Genomic DNA, 18,661 nt, shown 5'->3' with positions numbered 1-18,661 from the left:
AGCCTTGTGCTATAAAAAGCAACTACCAATTATGTCACAAGTGCTGGATAGCCTTGGCTAACTGTCCATAGATTCTATTATATGCGAATGAGGGGCTTGCAGATTTTATTTGTCAAAAAAAAAAAAAAAGAAAGGTGTTTGTCGCACCATTGTACACGTCAAGATGGCTCGCTAGGTTAACGAAATTCAGCGCGCGCACACTCATACGAACAGTAGGTATCTGAAAGACGAAAACAAGCTCCGAGTAGGGGGCAAATGCGTGCGCGCTTCCGTGTAACAGTGCGGGACGCATCAGGTTATGCAACGCTTGAGCCAAATTACTACGTGTCACGCTACTGGACAGCAGGGCTTGGACAAAGTAAACGGGGCGAACTTGGCGATCTCTCGCTAGCCTCACGGCGACTAACCTCATTTTGCTCAATCGATTTCTTCGACGCCGAAGTGAGCGGACGCACGGCTACACGGAACAATCAGACAAGGCAGCTTATTACAAAGCTGAGATGGGGTCTGCTTGGAAGCGAAAGCAGCCATCGCTACCTGTCAACGGCGCAGCCAGGGCTTTGTTTTTCTCTGCAGTGACGCGCGGACGCTCTAGCGAGCACGAAAGCTTTCGCTGCCCACAAAAGTAGGGATACTAAACGAGGCTCGGCTTAGCAGCGAAAAAGCCGCGGAGTACACCGTCTTCGCAACAACACAGTCGCGCGCGCCAGTGGAAACTCATCGCGAACGCGCTGCAACGACGATAAACTCGCAAGGTGAAGGTCATATCCCGGAGCTGGCTGTGCGCGCGCGCCGCGAGAGCGCCTTGTCAGCTGGCTGTGCGCGCGGACCACGAAAGCAACGAGGAAACGAAAACAAAAAGTGGGTACAAGCGCGGGGCACCAGAGGCACGCGGGTCCGAGCGCTGCGCAGCCCCGGCGAAAAGGACAAGCGAAAACGAAGGCAGCATTCGCGCGGTAAGAGCGCCGATCGCGGTGGGGGGGCCAGCAGACGACACCTCGGGGCAAGGGTGGCGGACCGCGTCTAACGGTGCTTTGTGTGCCACGCGAGAGTCCGCACGCGGCACACACTACCGGTGCGATAGTCCGAGCTCGCACAGCGCGAGGCCCCGAAAGCGCTGGGGGCCTCCAAAATGGACGAGGGACACTCTTACCTGCGTCGGCACCTCGCCGTGTTGCTGGTGCACCTAGCGGAGTGGTGCGGCGGGTGATCCATGCGCCGCTGCTGATGCGAAGCGCTGCGCCTGCGCAGTGTGGGCGAGCCTTCGCCCCAGGCACCGGGCGGAGCGATCGGCACAGCCGCCGGGGTGGCCGCGATCTCTGCTGCCGCTGCTCCGAGCGACAGTTTCAGCCGTTTCCGACTCGGGCTTTCGCTCGCCTGCGGCAACAACAGATACACACACACACGAGTCCGTGGCTGTTGCCGTAGTGCGATGCCCCCAGAATGCGAGCAGTGCAACATGTGAACGCGGCCGGCGCAAACAATCACGACGTGGAAGCCGGCGCGCCTTGTTCGTCTGCTTTTAGGCGCAGCAGCGCTCGCCCAGTGGTCGTTATTGAGCCAATTTCGGCGACAGAAAATTCGATATCGGAGAGCCTGGCAGACAAAAAATGAAACCAAGCATCCCGATATCGGAATAAATGTTCACGGCCGCCAAAACAGCTTTCGCATAATTTCTAATCATAATGTGACGGGGGGGTCGGTCAAGGTATAACTAGAAATAGGCGCTACGTATTCTTGCAACTTGTACCTGCCGCGCCCAAATGCGAAAAAGCAAGAAACAAATCAAGCACTACCACTCGAAATAAGAGTGAAAATTTCGTACATACCCTGTGGAGTTTGTCAGCGCACACGCACGTACAGTACGTAAGGACTACACGTAAGTGACAGCGACAGTACTTAAGCACGAAAGCAGTCAATAAACACTTCACAAAAAAGCGTTAACAGTGTATTTCATATATATAAGCTCAGCAGACAAGACCAAAACAGCTAATCGATAGCTACGGTTGACAGCGCAGAGTAACACGTTTAAACGTCTGCTTTGCAAACAGGACTGTTCCCGCCACTGATTCCCGCCTATGGTTTAACAAACGAAATACGAACGATTCTTCATAAAGCGCTGAAAAGTTGGCCTGCAATGTAAATAACAAGCGCAACAAAAAATTGCAGACCAAAGATCGTGTTTATTTACAAGACGACCAAACATTTCCGAAACATAAAGCAAGCACCTGTGGAATTTCCGCAAGGGCAATCTAGATGGCGCCACCTATTCCGTTTGGCCATGGTTTGGCCGGCCGAGTGAAAGCGCTGCAAAGCAAAGGCACACATGGAGCGCGCGTACTACGCATCGCGTTTTCTCGTCCAAGGCAATTTTCAAAGTTCCGCCCGTGTAGCGCGCCAGTAGTTTCTAAAGTAGGTGCGTGTAGTCTACAGGCAATGGTACGACGTGCTGTTTTGGCGTGGGAAGGTGCACAACTGGAAGTAATAAACGTGAACGAAGATACGCTCAAAACATTCGCCAGTTCGGGTGTTATCTCGACGCCAACAAGGACGATACCATACGAAACGGGGAAGTTCGTATGATCCACCCTACTCATTTTTGTCTACCGAGTCTAGACAGTAAATTTTTCTTCTAATTCCCCCGTTTTTAGTGATAATTCCCTCAAAAACAGTAATTTGACGTATCGCTGGCGAGAATCTTTTTGTCGCATAGAGTACGGAGCTCTCGTCTAAGTTCAAAACGAACCTTGCGTGCAAAATATGTCCGCGATTTCCACTGACCGTTACCTCAATGTACAGTTATCACTTCACACCAGAGTTGTACGAAACGAATTACATGTAATTGATTATTTCTAATCAATTACATTTTTTGCCAATTTCGTAACGCTAACGATTACTTGGTTCACTCGGTAATGCTCATTGTATCTCGATTACTTCTTTCAGTAACATCTAAACAATCACATTTTTTACTAAATAAGCTCTGACAAACCCGATGCAGCTTTAAACACTTCAATTTGGAGAGAACTAATTGGGGGAAAAAAAAAAAAGATGAAAACATGTACCTAGGTTATCTCCTACCCACAATCAGCATTCTGCAACTACACCTCGATCATTAAATGTGTCAGACGTCGGAAGTCCGACGTCTGAGCTTTTTTCTTATAAATTTCTCTCTCCCGCCCTCGTGGAAGCGTTTATAGGCGACCTTTATGGGTGGTAAGAGTTGCTGCCAAATTTTTCTCTTAGTGCAGTCTATGATTTCTCTGATTTAAACAGTTTTTGGCTGTTACAGGCATGGTTTTATCTGTTATGATATTATGGCACTCGTATACACATTTTAGTTATGTTTAGAAGTTTAGAAGTAACGTAGTTTAGAAGTTAGGAAATTTGCAGGCGCAAGTTGGAATACGCTAGCGCAAGACAGGGGTAATTGGAGATCGCAGGGAGAGGCCTTCGTGCTGCAGTGGACATAAAATAGGCTGATGATGATGATGATACACATTTTTGTTATTGTAACGCACGAACAGTATTTTTAGGGCTAAATGTATTCAATATGCAGCTTTACCTTACATTACATACAGATTTGACCACCTTTTTAGGGAACATGAACATTTGCTGGCGTCCGTTACAATTAGCTGACAAATTGAAACAGCGCTTCTATGGCTCGATAGTGATTGCCACTTCGGATCTTGATACCACTAAATCACCTTTATACGATTTTCAGTTTTTCACCGTCCCTATCGGGAGCGCCTTCCCCTAGCCCCAGCAACAAAGAAGTGCTGCGCTTAATAGAGGCCCCAGACTCGAGCAACATGGCATTGAGTACCTACACTCTTGTGCGCAAGGTGTTTGTACAATACAGTCCTTCTCTTCATTGTGCACATTGAGTAAATTTTCAGTGTCGCTGCAGGTAGTCACGAGAAAACGAAGGAAGATCACTGAAGTAAATTTTAATAAGCAACTGTTAGTGAAGATAAAACACGTATGAAGGGCTGCAGAGGACGCATCGAAAGTGCCAGGCCAGCTCGTTCTATTTACTGTATTTGTGGAATGTTAATCAAAGTAGGGAGGAAAGTAACGCTAAACCAATGAATTGATTTCTTACTAATTGTTCAATTACTTTAGTGGGACAGTAAGTGGTTACTGTAATATGTGGCTTCCCACTTTACAGGTCATCTGCTACATACTTGTACTACTAATATCTTGTAAAAATTTCCTCTGGTGCTCCAATTTCCCTATGGCAATTTCGACATTGTCCTCTGTGTAAAGAATGTTCCAATGTGCATCTGTAATACGCTCCAAGGGAAGGTCTAAATTCACGTGCTAAGCAGCCCACTGCCACCTCCAATTTCCCGGTTTCATCTAGGCAGCTGCCTTCTCTGAGCATTTTCTTGATTCAGCCCGAAACAATTCTCTCGACGGGTCTTTCCTCAGACTTCTTGAAATGTGCCATACTCTGTCTCCAGGTCAATGAACACATTGTAGAGCTGCTGGGAGATTCCTTCGCAACTATCCATCACTGGCGGGTATAAATTATACGAAATGTCCAGGGAGTTGGGTTTGACAGGGGATCCCGCAGCACACGAAAGATAAGTCGGTTGGAAGACAGCAACAGAAGCATGCTGGGCCATGTCCACAGAGCATTCTTTCAACCTCTACTAAGTGCAATCAGTGGTGCTCTGGAAAGTGAAGCCGTGTGTATGAGAACATGGTACTGTGCTTCTACATGGGTCGCAGGCGAGTTTGTGGCATTAGCCCAGGGTGCACCCACACATAAAATTTCAGTGGAAGGCATCCTTAGAGGCTGGCTCGTATGCCCTCTATGCTAGCAAAGCAGTGGCCAAGGCGATCTGTCAGAACAAAGTGTTGCGTACCCCTGCCACCAATCTAAAGCACCGGACAGTGGTCCAAATTTCAATGGACGAGGTGGACACGTGTGACATCCTTGTGCCCCTCCTCATGTCAATAGATTCCTCCCAACCCTGCCACAGTGGGGCTTCTGCTACTTCGAGAACAAGGTCACAGGTTCAATTCCCGGCCACTGCAGAATGCACAAAACGCTGGTGTACACTTTAAAGGAGTACGGAACAGCAATATTAAAATATTTTTCCCGCTTTAAGTTGAGGAAATACTGGCAAGCCTCGGTTGCCCTAATAGTTTACTATAAGCGCTTTCTACGAACAAGTTTTGGTTACTTTTCCCCAAAATTGCTTGTGTCGTGAAGCTATGACGCAGAAGATGGTCATGGGGGGCAGGGCGTCGTGACGTGAGAGAAACAGACAGTGAATCGGATGCAAAGAATGAAAACAAAAAGGACCATGGAGATTTACAAGAATGAGAAGAAAGAAATTGGAAGGGAAAATCTGTACGATAACACAGTGCCTTGCTATTTGAGGCTCGAGCTGGTTGCCTAGGGACCAAAACATACCGGAGCAAATATTCGGAACTAGATAAGGCATGTGTATGCTGCAGCAAAAATCCGGAGACCACTCAGCACATCCTAATGGAATGCGAAGGGTTTCACCCAGTGAGAACCGTAGGTAACGTTCACCTTACAGAAGCGCTTGGGTTTAAAGTGGACGGAAGCTTCAACCGGTCAGCAGTCGAGATAAGCAAGAGCCGTTTTAGAGTATTGGTGGAAGAATAGCAGGGAAGAGATTGATACGACCGGGTCTCTTACAGTCATACGTGCGGTACAAGGTAGATTTTGAAGGGAAAAAATATAATTAAGGAGATGTATACAAAAATGCTATATAAAAAAATATGTGTAGCATACCTGATTAAATCAAGCAGGCTAGCTAACTATTTGTCACCGCCCCGTTTCAAAAGGGATGCCACTAAATCATCATCATCATTGGCACTCGCTCCGGCTAACTTCTGTTATGCTGGTATGCATTGGGCGATCTGGCCAGATGAATCTGACTTGACATGTGCATCGAGGTTTCCCGCGGACAGGTGAACGAAGATGAACATTATCGACGACCATGAAACAAATTTCAGCAAAAGCGTGCGTCAGCTGCCAGAGAAGATGATTTAGAAGCGCACTTGAGCGATTCCCACCAAAGTGCTGCCGGCGATTTTACGTGGTAAGCGGCTTTGCAGGGCTCTTACTTCGAAATTTTTGATAATCTCCTTGATTTTTCTCGTTTTGGAGGCAGCGTTTCAGTAGTGCTTCGAAGTCGCCTAAAAGCTCAGAGGCCAGGCTACATGGAGCAAACTTCTCGGGGCAGAAATAACTTTATTGAAACAAAAATCTGATTGGTGTCTATGGGTAGAGCCCCTATTCCAAAGAAGGTTTCATAGATAAACTCCTAAAGAACCCGAAGAATATGTTCCCTTGCGCGACGAATGTCTCAAATAAGTTGCGACCTTCAAGGGAACATCAAATTGACGCACGGCATCAATTTTATGTTCAAACAGTGGGGCCACCAGTGAGTGCCGGTTGATCTGCTGCTTTGTTTGGTTGGCCCCAGTGAGTGCCGGTTGATCTGCTGCTTCGTTTGGTTGTTCAGTGGTTAAGTATTATCAAGGCAATATCATGAATGTATGCTATGTGTATGTGCGTTTCAGCTGAGGTTAAAATTAAATACTGGGGCTTTTACGTGCCGCAACCACGATCTAATTATGAGGTATGCCGTAATGGGGGACTCCGGATTAATTTCGACCACCTGGGGTTCTTTAACGTGCACTCAATGCACGGTACACGGGCATTTCTGCATTTCGCACCCATCGAAATTAGTGGGATTTGATCCCGCGACCTCGTGCTTAGCTGCGTGTCAGCTTATGTGTCAGAAAATATCTAAGAGGGCATGCGAAATACAAGTGTGTTTCCTTCAGAGTAACTTCAACCGCGTTATCAAACACTTGGAAAGCCAGAACATTCGTAATAAGACTACTAACAAACATGCGTCACTTGATGGCTAACTAGTGAAACTTTCGCTGCATCATTATGGGAAACTTCTGATGGTTTCTGAATGTGCACGATAGCCATTTACGTTTGCAACATTGCAATGGTACTATATATATATATATATATATATATATATATATATATATATATATATATATACAGGGTGATCATTTTTAAGTTTTCCGGAATTTTTCAAGATCGCCTGTGGTAGATATTCTTGTCCTTGAGCTGGATTATTCGAAGAGGCGGACATTACTAGCATGAGAAATCTAAACACATATTGAACTAATTAACACAAATTCACAAATTAACTTTTAAATTGCCTTACGGCACACATTGTACTTTACGAATCTTAGCCGGTTAGTTTGTAAGACGTATCCAAATGAATCTCCAGGATGACACCAGTTTCGAGATATTTCCCAAAGTGTGACATTCATGGGTGTTCCAGTTAGCTTTGTGCTTCAATGCATGAAAGAGTTGTTAAAAAATAAGTGGAACGACTGTGCATTTTTATGGCGAGTTTGATGGCACACATCTCGAAACTGGTGTCATTCTGGAAATTCATTCAAAAGGCCTTGCGAACTTACCAGCTACAATTCGTAAATTGCAATACGTGCCCAAAAGTAAGTATTTAAGAAGTTAACTAGTTATCTTTTTTTAATTAGTCGAATATGTTCTTGGATTTCTCGTGCATGTCTGCCTCTCTGAATAATCCAGCCCAATTACTTATATGTTATCTGCAACAGGCAATTTTTTTTTAATCCGGAAAACTTAAAAACGAGCACCCCGTATGTAGCCACTTTCGACGAGATAAATTTCAGTTGGATTGATGCTCGAAACGGAAGCCGAGTATAGCGCATATGCAAATAGTGCTCCTTTACTCTATGTCCTCCTCCACTAGACAGTTACTGCGGCCAGTGGAAATTTTTCCTTCCCGTACTTTATCTAGTTATGTAAAATAAACAGCTAATGACAATTACTGCTGCTACGTATAATTATTAGCTCCATGAAATACCCGCGTAGCGATGTTAAACGAGGCATCGATCGAAATGGACGGAATTACCGTATATATAGGTGGACTTTTTTTTTTTTATTCCGGTAATGTAACCCAAAATGAGCTATCGACCTATTTCGTGACCAAATAATCTCTACCTATATTAGCAAGCAAAGCTAGGAAAGTACGGAGCTAACGGAGTTTCTCCGTCGCGTCCGCCATATTCCAGTCTGTAGATCATCCAGACTGGCGTTACGAAATGCTGCATGTCCAACGCACTCGACGGCGACGTCGTTTATAGGGTGCCGAGGACGCCTGCGAAGCATTCGACGAGGAGGCAGCCTGTGGCATCGACTACAGTAAGGAAAGATATGTCATGTTCAAAGTTTTTCGTTTTTCGAAAAAGATACGGGTCGACCTATATTCGAATTATAATTTTATATTTCTTGGCGAGTTCAATGTATAGGGGTCGACCTATATTCGAGTGAACACGGTGACACACTGCTATCGCGCGATATGCGAGCACGGAGACCATCCAGCGACCCGAGTATGTGGCCTTCGCCTGCACTTCATATGCATGCAAACGACGGCAGGAGTGCACCGACCAAACTTGAGCCGAATGGCCGCTTTGGCCTCGCGCCAACATTTTTTTTCTTTTCTCTTGTAAGCATCCCATTTAATGAGTCCCGTCTTTTATATCTAAAGTGTAAACCAGCCATGAGGCATCAGGGTGATAAAAGCGCCGTATGAACAAAGTTCACGGACAGGCGAGCGGACGCGCACTGCAAAGCTTCCGCTATCCCTGTCATGCCGGCCATGATGCCCAGGAGTCGTTTCCCTGTACATTACGTACGTAGTTTCCTTCGGCCTAGTCTGTCCTCTCACCAGGTCGCTTCCTTTCACTCGAGTGAAGCAGTCAGCGGTTGTTAAAATGCAAAGCTTCTAGGGCCCACCTTTGCGTGAAACTTTATACTTCCGTGTTTCAAAAATCCTCGCACTTCCCTTGAGTTACAAACTTAGTTTATCACCTGTTCAGCAGAAGTCTTTAAAAATCGTGATAGTGTATGCGGAATGAGATGCTAAACGATTTATAATGACGCATATGTCTAACACCACTTTCAAAAGCATGCAGAAAAGCACTCGTAGTAGCATGTATATCGCTGTTATCTGCAGAAACAAGATTGATGCGGGAATATAAAACGAATCACGGTTAACCAAGTTTCTCATGTGTTCGATTGATTGATTGATCACTTCATATTAATTTGAGGTAAAAAACAAATAAACTTACAAATACGAATGCAACCCTGCATCGTGCGCAAAGTCCGGTAAGATTATGTAATTATCTAGAGCCACCTTGACTCCACTTTAACGGCAATACATGTAGCTGTAAGTAAACGAGCGTTTTCTACGCTAGGAAATCTTGCACTCTACCTGCGTGCAGGGCGAAACCGATGCCCCGGACAAAGGACGAAATGTCCTTCATTCAGCTGCGAGTTCCACCTTTCCAGACGCTTGAGTGAGTCCCTCTGTAGCATTCCGCCATACAGATCAGGTGGATGGCGACATTTTGCAAATGGGAAACTTCATCCACGTTGCGGATTTCCGCAAAACTTGATTCGAGTAATTCTCGAGCGTCCTGGCATTCCGCCCCGATCAGAATGCAGCGGTCTGTAATCGAGCTGGCGACCTCGTGTAAAAACACCCACAGCTGCAGTCACCTCCTGGACTGAGGGTTCCCCTCCCTGGCGCGATGCGGAAGCAAGGAGAAGCTATCGCGTTTTTGCATTTCATTTGATAAATGTTTTATCCTCCTGCGTGTCAGCATGATCAGTCTGTATGATGCTGACGTGGAGCGGCCACACGAACTGTGGAACAAAACGCTCGGAAGTAAAGCAAATAATGGGAGAGGGAAAGAGAAGGCATATGGCGAGAATAAGATACCGTTGGATACTCCTGTGCACCAATGCGCATTCAAATATTTGCCGAACTACAGGACACCTTGTTCGAATCCGAACGTATTTGCAAGAATTTGGTTGCACTGACCTTCAAGCGCGTCTTATGCTAGTTGGTGAGGGCGCAAAGTAACCGCCATGCACAGATGAAGGAGGCGAGCGCTCCCATTGTGTATACTTTATGCATGCGCGTTAATTTGCGACAGCAGCCTGATCCCAAAGAGCGGTGGTCAACCGTGTCTACATACTCTCCTCCGGTGCGAAAACTGGCTTTACCGCACAAACTATATCTAGGTTTTAAATGCGTAAGCATTTCTATGTTTACCCAACGAGGAACCCTGTCCGTCCGTCACGTAAGACGAATGTAATGGTTCATACCCCCCTAAACAATGGCTCATACCCCCGTAAGCAAGCAAAAAATGCAATGGCTCATACGCACGTAAGGCAGAGGCTACGCGCTCAGCAAAGTGAAGCGAACAGTGCATACATTCATTGAAATCACCCATACAACACATAGAACGGCATACGTTTCAATAAAGAACAAGACCAAAACAAGCATCCGAACCATCAATAAGGCATTGCATACCCCCCCAGCAATTGTAGTGGTGGTTTTGCAACAGCTTCGCTGGACACCCAGGTTGATAAGGACCGATAAGAGTTGATAAGGTTGATAAGGACCGATGAGGGTTGATAAGGGTTTATACTGGTCTGTTTCATAACATTGATAATGACACCGGGCTGTGTGGAGATGAGCAAGTGGCAAAATGCTTACTATGCATACACCCAGAGTAGTTTCTGCGTGAATTTGTCAAGTATTTTGATTTCTTTGTCCTGCCTGTCTCGATGTTTATTTTTATGCACGTATGTGCTTCATGTAAGCTTCCTGGAGCACGAGGGCGCAGATGCACAGCATTATACTGTGCGGAAACGTAGAAAAATATCTGCCCTCTGATACAGATGCATAGAAGCGAAAAAAAAAAAAAAAAGGCGAAAGAAGACAAGCAAAAGAGTTGTCTACTTCTTGCGTCTCAGTGAGGCGCATAACCCCCTCCCCCGACATAATTAAAGCGACAAATATTTTAGTACGATGACCGGGTATCTTATCTCTCACATGTGCCGACAAAGTGGCGGAGATACATCATGGACAAATTCCTACGGCTGGCAACACTGAACTCATGGCGTCGCTCTCAATATCATCATCATCTCCCTTGGCGAGCGCACTGAAGCTTCGACGGAGCACGAGAAACCAGCTCACTTTACAGCGGCAACCCCCTCCGAGCTCTCTTCGCACAAACTCAAGCGGAGCTCCGTACATGCGAAATCATGGAAGTCCCCGACAAACAATCAGCTAGGGAGAGCGCTACCGACCACGGAGACAGGTCGAGCGCACAGCCGCGTAGGCGAGAGGGGGAAAGAAATATAGTGAGCAGATTTCTCTCTCGTTCGAATACTTTGTAAACTCACCTCACCACAAACGCTACAAACTGTGCAGGCGAAGTTTCGACGACAGCATGCGACTAAAATGCGGATGGGGAGCGAGCGAGAACCGACTTCCTGCCACGCACTTCACGCAGCGAATGCTGCGGTCTGGGAAAGGTATCACAACCCGACAAAGCTCTGCAAACGTGCGGCCGCGATCCACCCTGCTCTTGCGGCATATTCTGGCACGCACTGGAAACGAACCGTTGCCAACGTCGCCGCGGCAGCGCGTTGCAGAGCTCTCGGAATGGTTGTGTCACTTGCGCCAGGGTGGCCCGAGAGCCGTCGAGGACGCACACGCGGCACACCTTCTGGTACGGCCGCGTTTGGAGTGCTCCCGAATTCACGACGACAAACTGCCACACTGATTACGGGTACCGTTCCGTTGAACGCAAAGGCGCCCGATGGCATCGATACACCCAACTGCGCCGCCTGGAACCTCCCTCGGGAATTCGAGAGAAAAACGAAAACCTGCAATGCCACGTTTAATTTAAAACACCGCAGCCAAGCAATGAGTCAGCAGTTTCTCGCTGCCATGGCGTTTCACAGGTGCAGTTCCCCGCATCACTACCGCTCGGACATTTCGGGCGAGTATATACTTATATACATTAGGATTATCTTTCTCGCGTAGCTTATTACCGAACGCTGTAGACGATTTTAATAGGACCAAACGGAGGCCGCCATCTTATATGGAAGCTTTGCCAGACCTGCCGCGCTTCTCGGCTAATCCACAAACTGGAAAACACAGATTAGGCGCCGCCCGCGGCGCGCTGAAAAATCTCAGAGGCGACATGCTGGGACATGCGTCATATCCGCCAGCGACTAGATGCACGCGTCGTCTGCTTAGGTGCTATTTAACCCTGCAATGCCCAACGTATCACACATGCTTATTAGAACGGCAGCAAAAAAACCCGCACACACAACACCAAGAAGGGCCACGAAACACGGTGCTGCATTTCAACCAACTAGCCCAAGTATCAGTCTTACATACATGCAATCATGTACAGGTCCTGCATATTTCGCTTCACGTGTTCGATTTTTTTTTTTTTTTTCGTTTACCGCTGCACTGTTTTTGCTGAAATTTTGCAGAAAGATCGCATTTTGGAGTCTACGTCGTTCAGTGTAACACTTGCCACAGTTAATTGCCTGAGTTTTTTTAAAGAAACAAGTGCAAAGTTGCCTTCGCTTATAGGAATGCGAGCTGCTGCCGCGACGGCGCAAGCATTAACTTGTGTCGCCGGCAGTCGCAGAAAGCAGCGTTTCAGGGAGGACTGCCGCGCGTTCCAAGTGCAAGCTTCAAGTTCCAAGCTGCCGGCAGGCGGCGACACAAGTTTATGCTTGCGCCGTCGCGGCAGCAGCTCGCATTCCCATAAGCGAAGGCAACTTTGCACTTGTTTCTTTTAAAAAACTCAGGCAATTAACTGTGGCAAGTGTTACACTGAACGACGTAGACTCCAAAATGCGATCTTTCTGCAAAATTTCAGCAAGAACTGTGCAGCGGTAAACGCAAAATCTTCTTTCGAACATGTTAAGCGAAATATGCAGGACCCTGCATGCTGCGCCAAGTTGATGCCTCAAAATTACGATTTAAGGCCAGAAAACTTACGCATAGCCTATAGTAACGTTTTTTATACGCTGGAGCGAGTTTTCAGTTGAGAATTAAACAAATCAATTACTAATTACTGTAATAATTAGATTTTATCTCAAATACCTCTGTTTTTTACTGATGTACTCTTCATGGCTGGAAATGATTGTGATTAAGTTGTTCTAATTTCACCTGTAGAATCGTTTTGGGCATTACAGGTTAAAGGCTGCTAATAAGAAAATTATACAATTTACAGCCTTGCAGCCTTTGCAAAAAAAAAAATGCTTCAAAAATATACACTACTCGTACATAACCAACTTAGCCAGCAGGGAATAGCATTGTAGTTGGCCTTTAACTCGATTAAAGCGAAGAGCTATAATGAGTCCACGATCTCTCGTATGTCCAGACTCCTTTGCGATGTGATGGTCACGTGGGAGCCTGGGAGATCACGTGAATCGCGTAATCACCCCCGGCTCCACAAACCGCTCATTCGTCAAGGCGGCAGCCATTAAAAACCACTTCTCTCGAAGCCTTGCGGATCCCGATGCCGGGGCCGCGTGTAACGAATTCCACTCCGCTACCTTAACAACTTGACAAGAAAAGAGAAATCACGCTGACCGTCAGCGCAACCGGCATTAGAAGACAGTAGCACAGTTTTCAAAGCACACCGCGGTAATGCGGCGCTACATGCGCTGCGCGGACTCCGAATATTCGCGATTGCATGCAGACGACGAAACCCAGCGTAGCTCGCGCGACGCGGGCTTTCGCCGGCAACAGTTCAGAGATCGCGGCAAAGCAGTAGAAACTAACGAGAACACGACGCGGGGTGGCTGTATGCGCGAATGCGCCAATGCAGCCGAGCGAAATCGTCAGGTGGTAAACGCCATAAGAGCAGCCGCTCACCTTCTGCCGGGAGTCCTCAGGCGGCCGGAGGTTCGGGAAGTAGAGGGGCGACAACGGTCCCGCCGAAAGGTCTGAAAGGAAGACACAAAATGACGTGAACGCGCGACCCATCTGTGACTGAAGAAGTGTACCAAAGAAAAAAAGCGGAAATAGTGAAGGTGTCGTCACCTTCAGTTCCTCCCATTCTCGAAGCAACCGCTATACACTCATCTTCGCTATCGCACGAATGTCGCAAGAAATGATGCCAATTACGGCCAAGCGTATCGTCACGCGTGCACATCTACAGCTGCTAGTACAGTGCCAAACCGCGGCAGATCGGCGGCACGCGGAAAGAGACTGACCCAAGACGTCGTCGGACACCTCGAAAGGCCCGCTGGTGCTCTCGGGCGAGTGTCCAGACGGGCCGGCCACATCGCTGAGCATGGGGTCGTGGACTATCTCGTCGTCCTGGACAATCTCGTCGTCCTGGACTATCTCGTCGTCCTGATTCATGCCGTGGCGAAGAAACGCCTCGCCTAATGCGTCGGGCAGGCAACACCGGGAGGCAAGCCCAGCGTTGGCTTGCGGCCCCAGCAAGCGTTCGCCCAGTGGCGTGCGGGCAACACGAGCGCTCAGACACGAGCGGTTCGCTCACGCTGCGGGCCCCCGCGACAATGCGCGTGCCGCGAGCACGGAACAGACGCGCAAGAATTCGCGGCTATGGACGCAAAGCACGCGCTAGGGATGGGCGCGCTCAGTCGCGCGCTGTATACCGCCACGGGCGCAGCTCCTGCTACGGAGACCACCGTCGTTGCGGCGCCGACCTGCCCAACTGGCGCTGAAACGGGCCCTTGGGAGTGACGCAGTCACTTCCCGACAGGCTAGAACAATCGAGGGACGCAGAGGATGTCCCACGGCGTCGTCTTCCAGCGGCTTTGTTCCGTGGCTAGCCGCGCCAGCGCCAGGCGCCGCGCCGACGTCCGGTCACAGAGACGGTCATCCGAGATGAGAGAGCCCCGCCGACGACGGCAGCCGGCAACCGTCACGGCGCAGCTATAGGACGGCCGCCATGGCGACGCGTCGTCGGATCGCGTTGCACCAAGACGCCCCCCGCAGCTATAGGCCGCGGCGACTGCTGGTCGCGCGTGGTACGGACCTCTCGCACGCGGCGCCTCCAATAACGTCGCCAGAAAGCCTCACTGGCAGCGCCGAACGACGCCGAGGCCCCCACACGTGATCACACATCCAATGGCGCAATGACATCGGCGCGCCATCGTTGTCACAGTGCACCGGGCACAGAACCCGGCGTCAGTGGATCACGCAATGGGTAGCCAATAAAGCGCGAAGCGGTTTTTGACAAGGAGAGCAACGCGCACGATAACAGGGCAGAATAAAAAAGAATGTCGCGGTTTCGCCCGAAAGGCGAAGCATCAATTGCGATAGCAAATTAGTAGACAGCTATACGGAGTAAGGATAGTGGTTTTATCAGCTGTATAAACTTGGACATGCAGCAGCAGCAGCAACGCACAGAACTGTTGTCGACGCCGTCGGTGTTTTGCCCGCGTTCGCACCGAACGCGCGCGGCGTTGGTGGCTGTTGCAGGTGCCTCTGGGGGCGGGCGGCTCGGAGGTTTTCGACGAGATCAGAATGGGACGCTCGTCGAGCAGCGTCGGAAATCTTACCCACCTTTTCGCCTCGCAACGTTTTTATATAAATACGCATTTGGTGCCGCAGCTAAACGTCGCCTTCCATCCCTCCCTCCCGTCCCCCAACGGCCGGTCGCTCGATAGAAGGCGCGTTTGCTCTCTATACATGTATATGGTGATTGTAAAGGAGAAAAGAGACGCTTAATTCTGCAGCCCTTCAGGGAGCACGGCGCAGATCGCGCGTTTGCTTTCCGACGTGCGTTCCCTCCCCGTGAAAGCGCGCGTCCCTCGCGCCCTTTCACTCTCACATTCAGCGTCCGGAGCGGGGCGACGATTTCATCGCCGTTGACGTCATACGGAACCTCACGGCGACGGTAGAAATCCGCTTTGGAGTGTCCATATAATTGCTATCGCAATAAAAATGCACAAGGCAGACCCGCCTTTAAGGATTTAAGTCATTGAATGCCCCATAGGATGCCGCAAGCACGCAACAGTTTAGTGCAAATGTCGTATGAAGCCAGCAATAGCTCACGAATGAGGTTATAGAAAGACAGCAGTACGGATTAAAGCCAGGAAAAAGAAGAGAGGAATCAGACGATGACCGGAAGCAGGAACAAGACATGCTGTCTTGGTTCAAGTTTCCGTCCAGTGCGGGTTTTCGTAAGCGATGAACAACCAACAAACGCAACTCGCAGCCATGAATTAGAGAATAGATGAAGAGGAGCAATGTACAGGTGATGTATACTGCGTGAATGGTCAATAGGAGCAACAGTGCCATGATAACGGAAACGCTGTAAAGGGCAGCAATGCATTAAACGGAATGATGAGATTGTGACATTTGCATATACATGCTCAGCTAATGCAGCTGACAGAGGTAATAACATTTTTGGGAGAGGCCTCCGTCATACAGCGGACATAACATACGCCACTGCTGGTGATGGCTTCGCACACCTGAATTACTCGTAAAACAAGCTCATTTCAAGCCGCGAGGACACATTGGAAATAGCGCCATCAAATATTTCTACGATATCGAACGTGTCTTTATTATTACTACTAAAGAGTTGTCTGGTTACATTCTACATATGTATCCAAGAACCCGTGCTATGTTTCGGAGAGCTGAAGTGCACCGTTAAGCTAATGCTTAAGAGCTCCTCACGTGAAAACTATAAATGCTGCCGACACAGCTTATACGGAGTCCGGACCTTCACAACGCACTGTTCTCCCCACGCGGGCAAACGATCGCGATAAGAAACTGATCAGGAATTAAACAGACACGTCCAGGAACCAGCTGGCCGCTGAACTAGCAGTACAGTGACAACAGAGCGGTGACCGCCTCCGGAAGCCAGGCACGTGCGCACAAATCACCCGAAAGACGGTCGGAAAACGTTAGGGGTCTGCGAATATCTTGAGTTAAAAATGACGAGTTGCGAAGGCTTTTCCGCAGTACGTATACATGTTGCACAGAGAGCCCAACATTTCGCCCTAACTTAATTGCGTGGCTCTTTCTATAGCAAATGCCATATCACAGCACATACGTCGTACGCGGTTCCAGCGAGCATTGTGTGCCGTCTGTGGATCGCATAATACGTAGGCACAAAATGTCTGCCCTCCATGCACAGGTAGGTGAATCACTACCGCACAAGCGAGCGCTGGAAGGGCAAACGCGAGGAGGACTCGGGCCAGGCGCCGTTTGCCATTTCTTTGTCTCGTATCCGCGCTTGCGTCCTTTTCACCGCTCGCTTTAGTGGCCCGCTGTAATCGTGAACGCACTGACCTGGCAGCGACTTCTGTTACGCAATGGCGCCTAACGAGGCAGCTGCGGAGTAAGAATTCAGCTGCGAGGCGAGCTTCAGAGCGGCGAGCGAGGCAGGCGCCGTACGTTGGAAGAGATTGGCAGTGCGCGCGTAAACACTGAGGCGATGCCGCATTTAGCTCCTCCCTGTCCCTGTCGCATCTGCGAACAGGGGCGACGTACTTTGTCGTTACCGTCTCGTGCTTGGCCAACACGTCACCGCTATCGGTCACTCGGCGCGACATATTAACTAAACTTAACTGCGGGGATAGAGGGGCCCCGAGAGCGATAGTGAAGCCTGGGCCGGTGTAACGATTCCTTTCACCCGATTCTATTCCTTTCTTGCCATCCACTGCTCTCGACCGGCCCGTGGTGATAGGCGGAGCGCCGCTCGGACTGACCAAGTGCGAAAATGAACAGCATTGGAATTGAATCGTTCCGGCCCTGATTGTGGCTGTTAAGAGTGCGTTATTCTCGCGTGTTGGGCACGTTGCAACTGCGAAATTGAAGTCAGTAAGAACTCAAAGCATAACCTTTAGCTAGCAAGTTTTGCGATAACCAGCTTCGAGAAATACGGACTCAAAAATGTGCCGTAAAATGCATTGCTGTTCCACGTAACAGTATTCCACATTGCGATATGTGCGGAAACATTACTGGAACAGCAATGCAATCTCGCTGCATATTTCAAGTCCGTATTTGTCGAATCTGGTAATAAGCACAAAGTTTCTAGTAAAAATGTTATGCTTTGAGTACACGTGGAAAGACCGAGAGACATACATTTAGGAGATGATTGTGCGTCGGTCTGTCTAGGTGACGTCACAATCATAGCCTGTCATCCTGTTATCTAGACAATACATTCAGGAGGATGGAGACGAACTGATCAAAAGTGTGGGCGAACAAAGGAAGCTTTGAAGTCCCAAGCCAACGTTTCGACAAAAAAGAGCTCTCTTTGGTGACGAAGACAAGTCCCCTTGTCGAAAAAACATTGGAACTGGGATGGAGCGTCCCTCGCTCATCCACTGTTTTGATCAATTCCTGTTACCGAGCAGGTGTTGCTCAGTGTAGCCATCAGCGAGGACAATACTGCGCGTGAGCAAGGCGCAAGAGGCGCCGTGATGTTGATGCATGGTCCCTGAATGGCATGCAGCATGGTTGCCGCGGGGCACCTTATATCAACCTCCCGTGCATCAGGCGCATATGAAATGGAAGAAGCGGTACCAAGAGCAGCAGCAGAAATCTCGTCCAACAGATGCTTCGGTAAACGGGCACTTTGGGGAGGTTAAAGAATCCTAATCGATCGCTCCGCGCTGCTGTCATCGCTGGACCATGAGAAAAACAGGCCTAACTGCTACAAGCATTGTTTGCAGGTCAACTGCTAAGGGTGCGCCAAGACGTCGGGAGGACGGCCAAAATTAGGTGACAAA

At 48.7% G+C, this 18,661-nt stretch overlaps 1 protein-coding gene across 2 annotated transcripts in view; it reads right to left on the bottom strand.

Annotated features, from left to right (window-relative positions):
* Positions 1 to 18,661, bottom strand: part of LOC119457790 (RING finger protein 44) — a 143,466-nt gene that overhangs the window by 40,392 nt on the left and 84,413 nt on the right. For both annotated transcript variants that reach the window (XM_037719519.2, XM_037719508.2), the window contains exons 3-4: positions 13,821 to 13,891; positions 1,154 to 1,377 (exon numbers count right to left, since the gene is read on the bottom strand). In XM_037719519.2, coding sequence (XP_037575447.1) covers positions 1,154 to 1,377; positions 13,821 to 13,891 — 295 coding nt within the window. The remainder of the gene's footprint in view (positions 1 to 1,153; positions 1,378 to 13,820; positions 13,892 to 18,661) is intronic.

This window comes from Dermacentor silvarum, chromosome 1, assembly GCF_013339745.2.
Source record: "Dermacentor silvarum isolate Dsil-2018 chromosome 1, BIME_Dsil_1.4, whole genome shotgun sequence".
In the NCBI taxonomy this organism is placed as follows: Eukaryota; Metazoa; Arthropoda; class Arachnida; order Ixodida; family Ixodidae; genus Dermacentor; species Dermacentor silvarum.
Note: the sequence above shows the minus strand (reverse complement) of the source record. Positions and strands in the feature narration are given on the sequence as shown.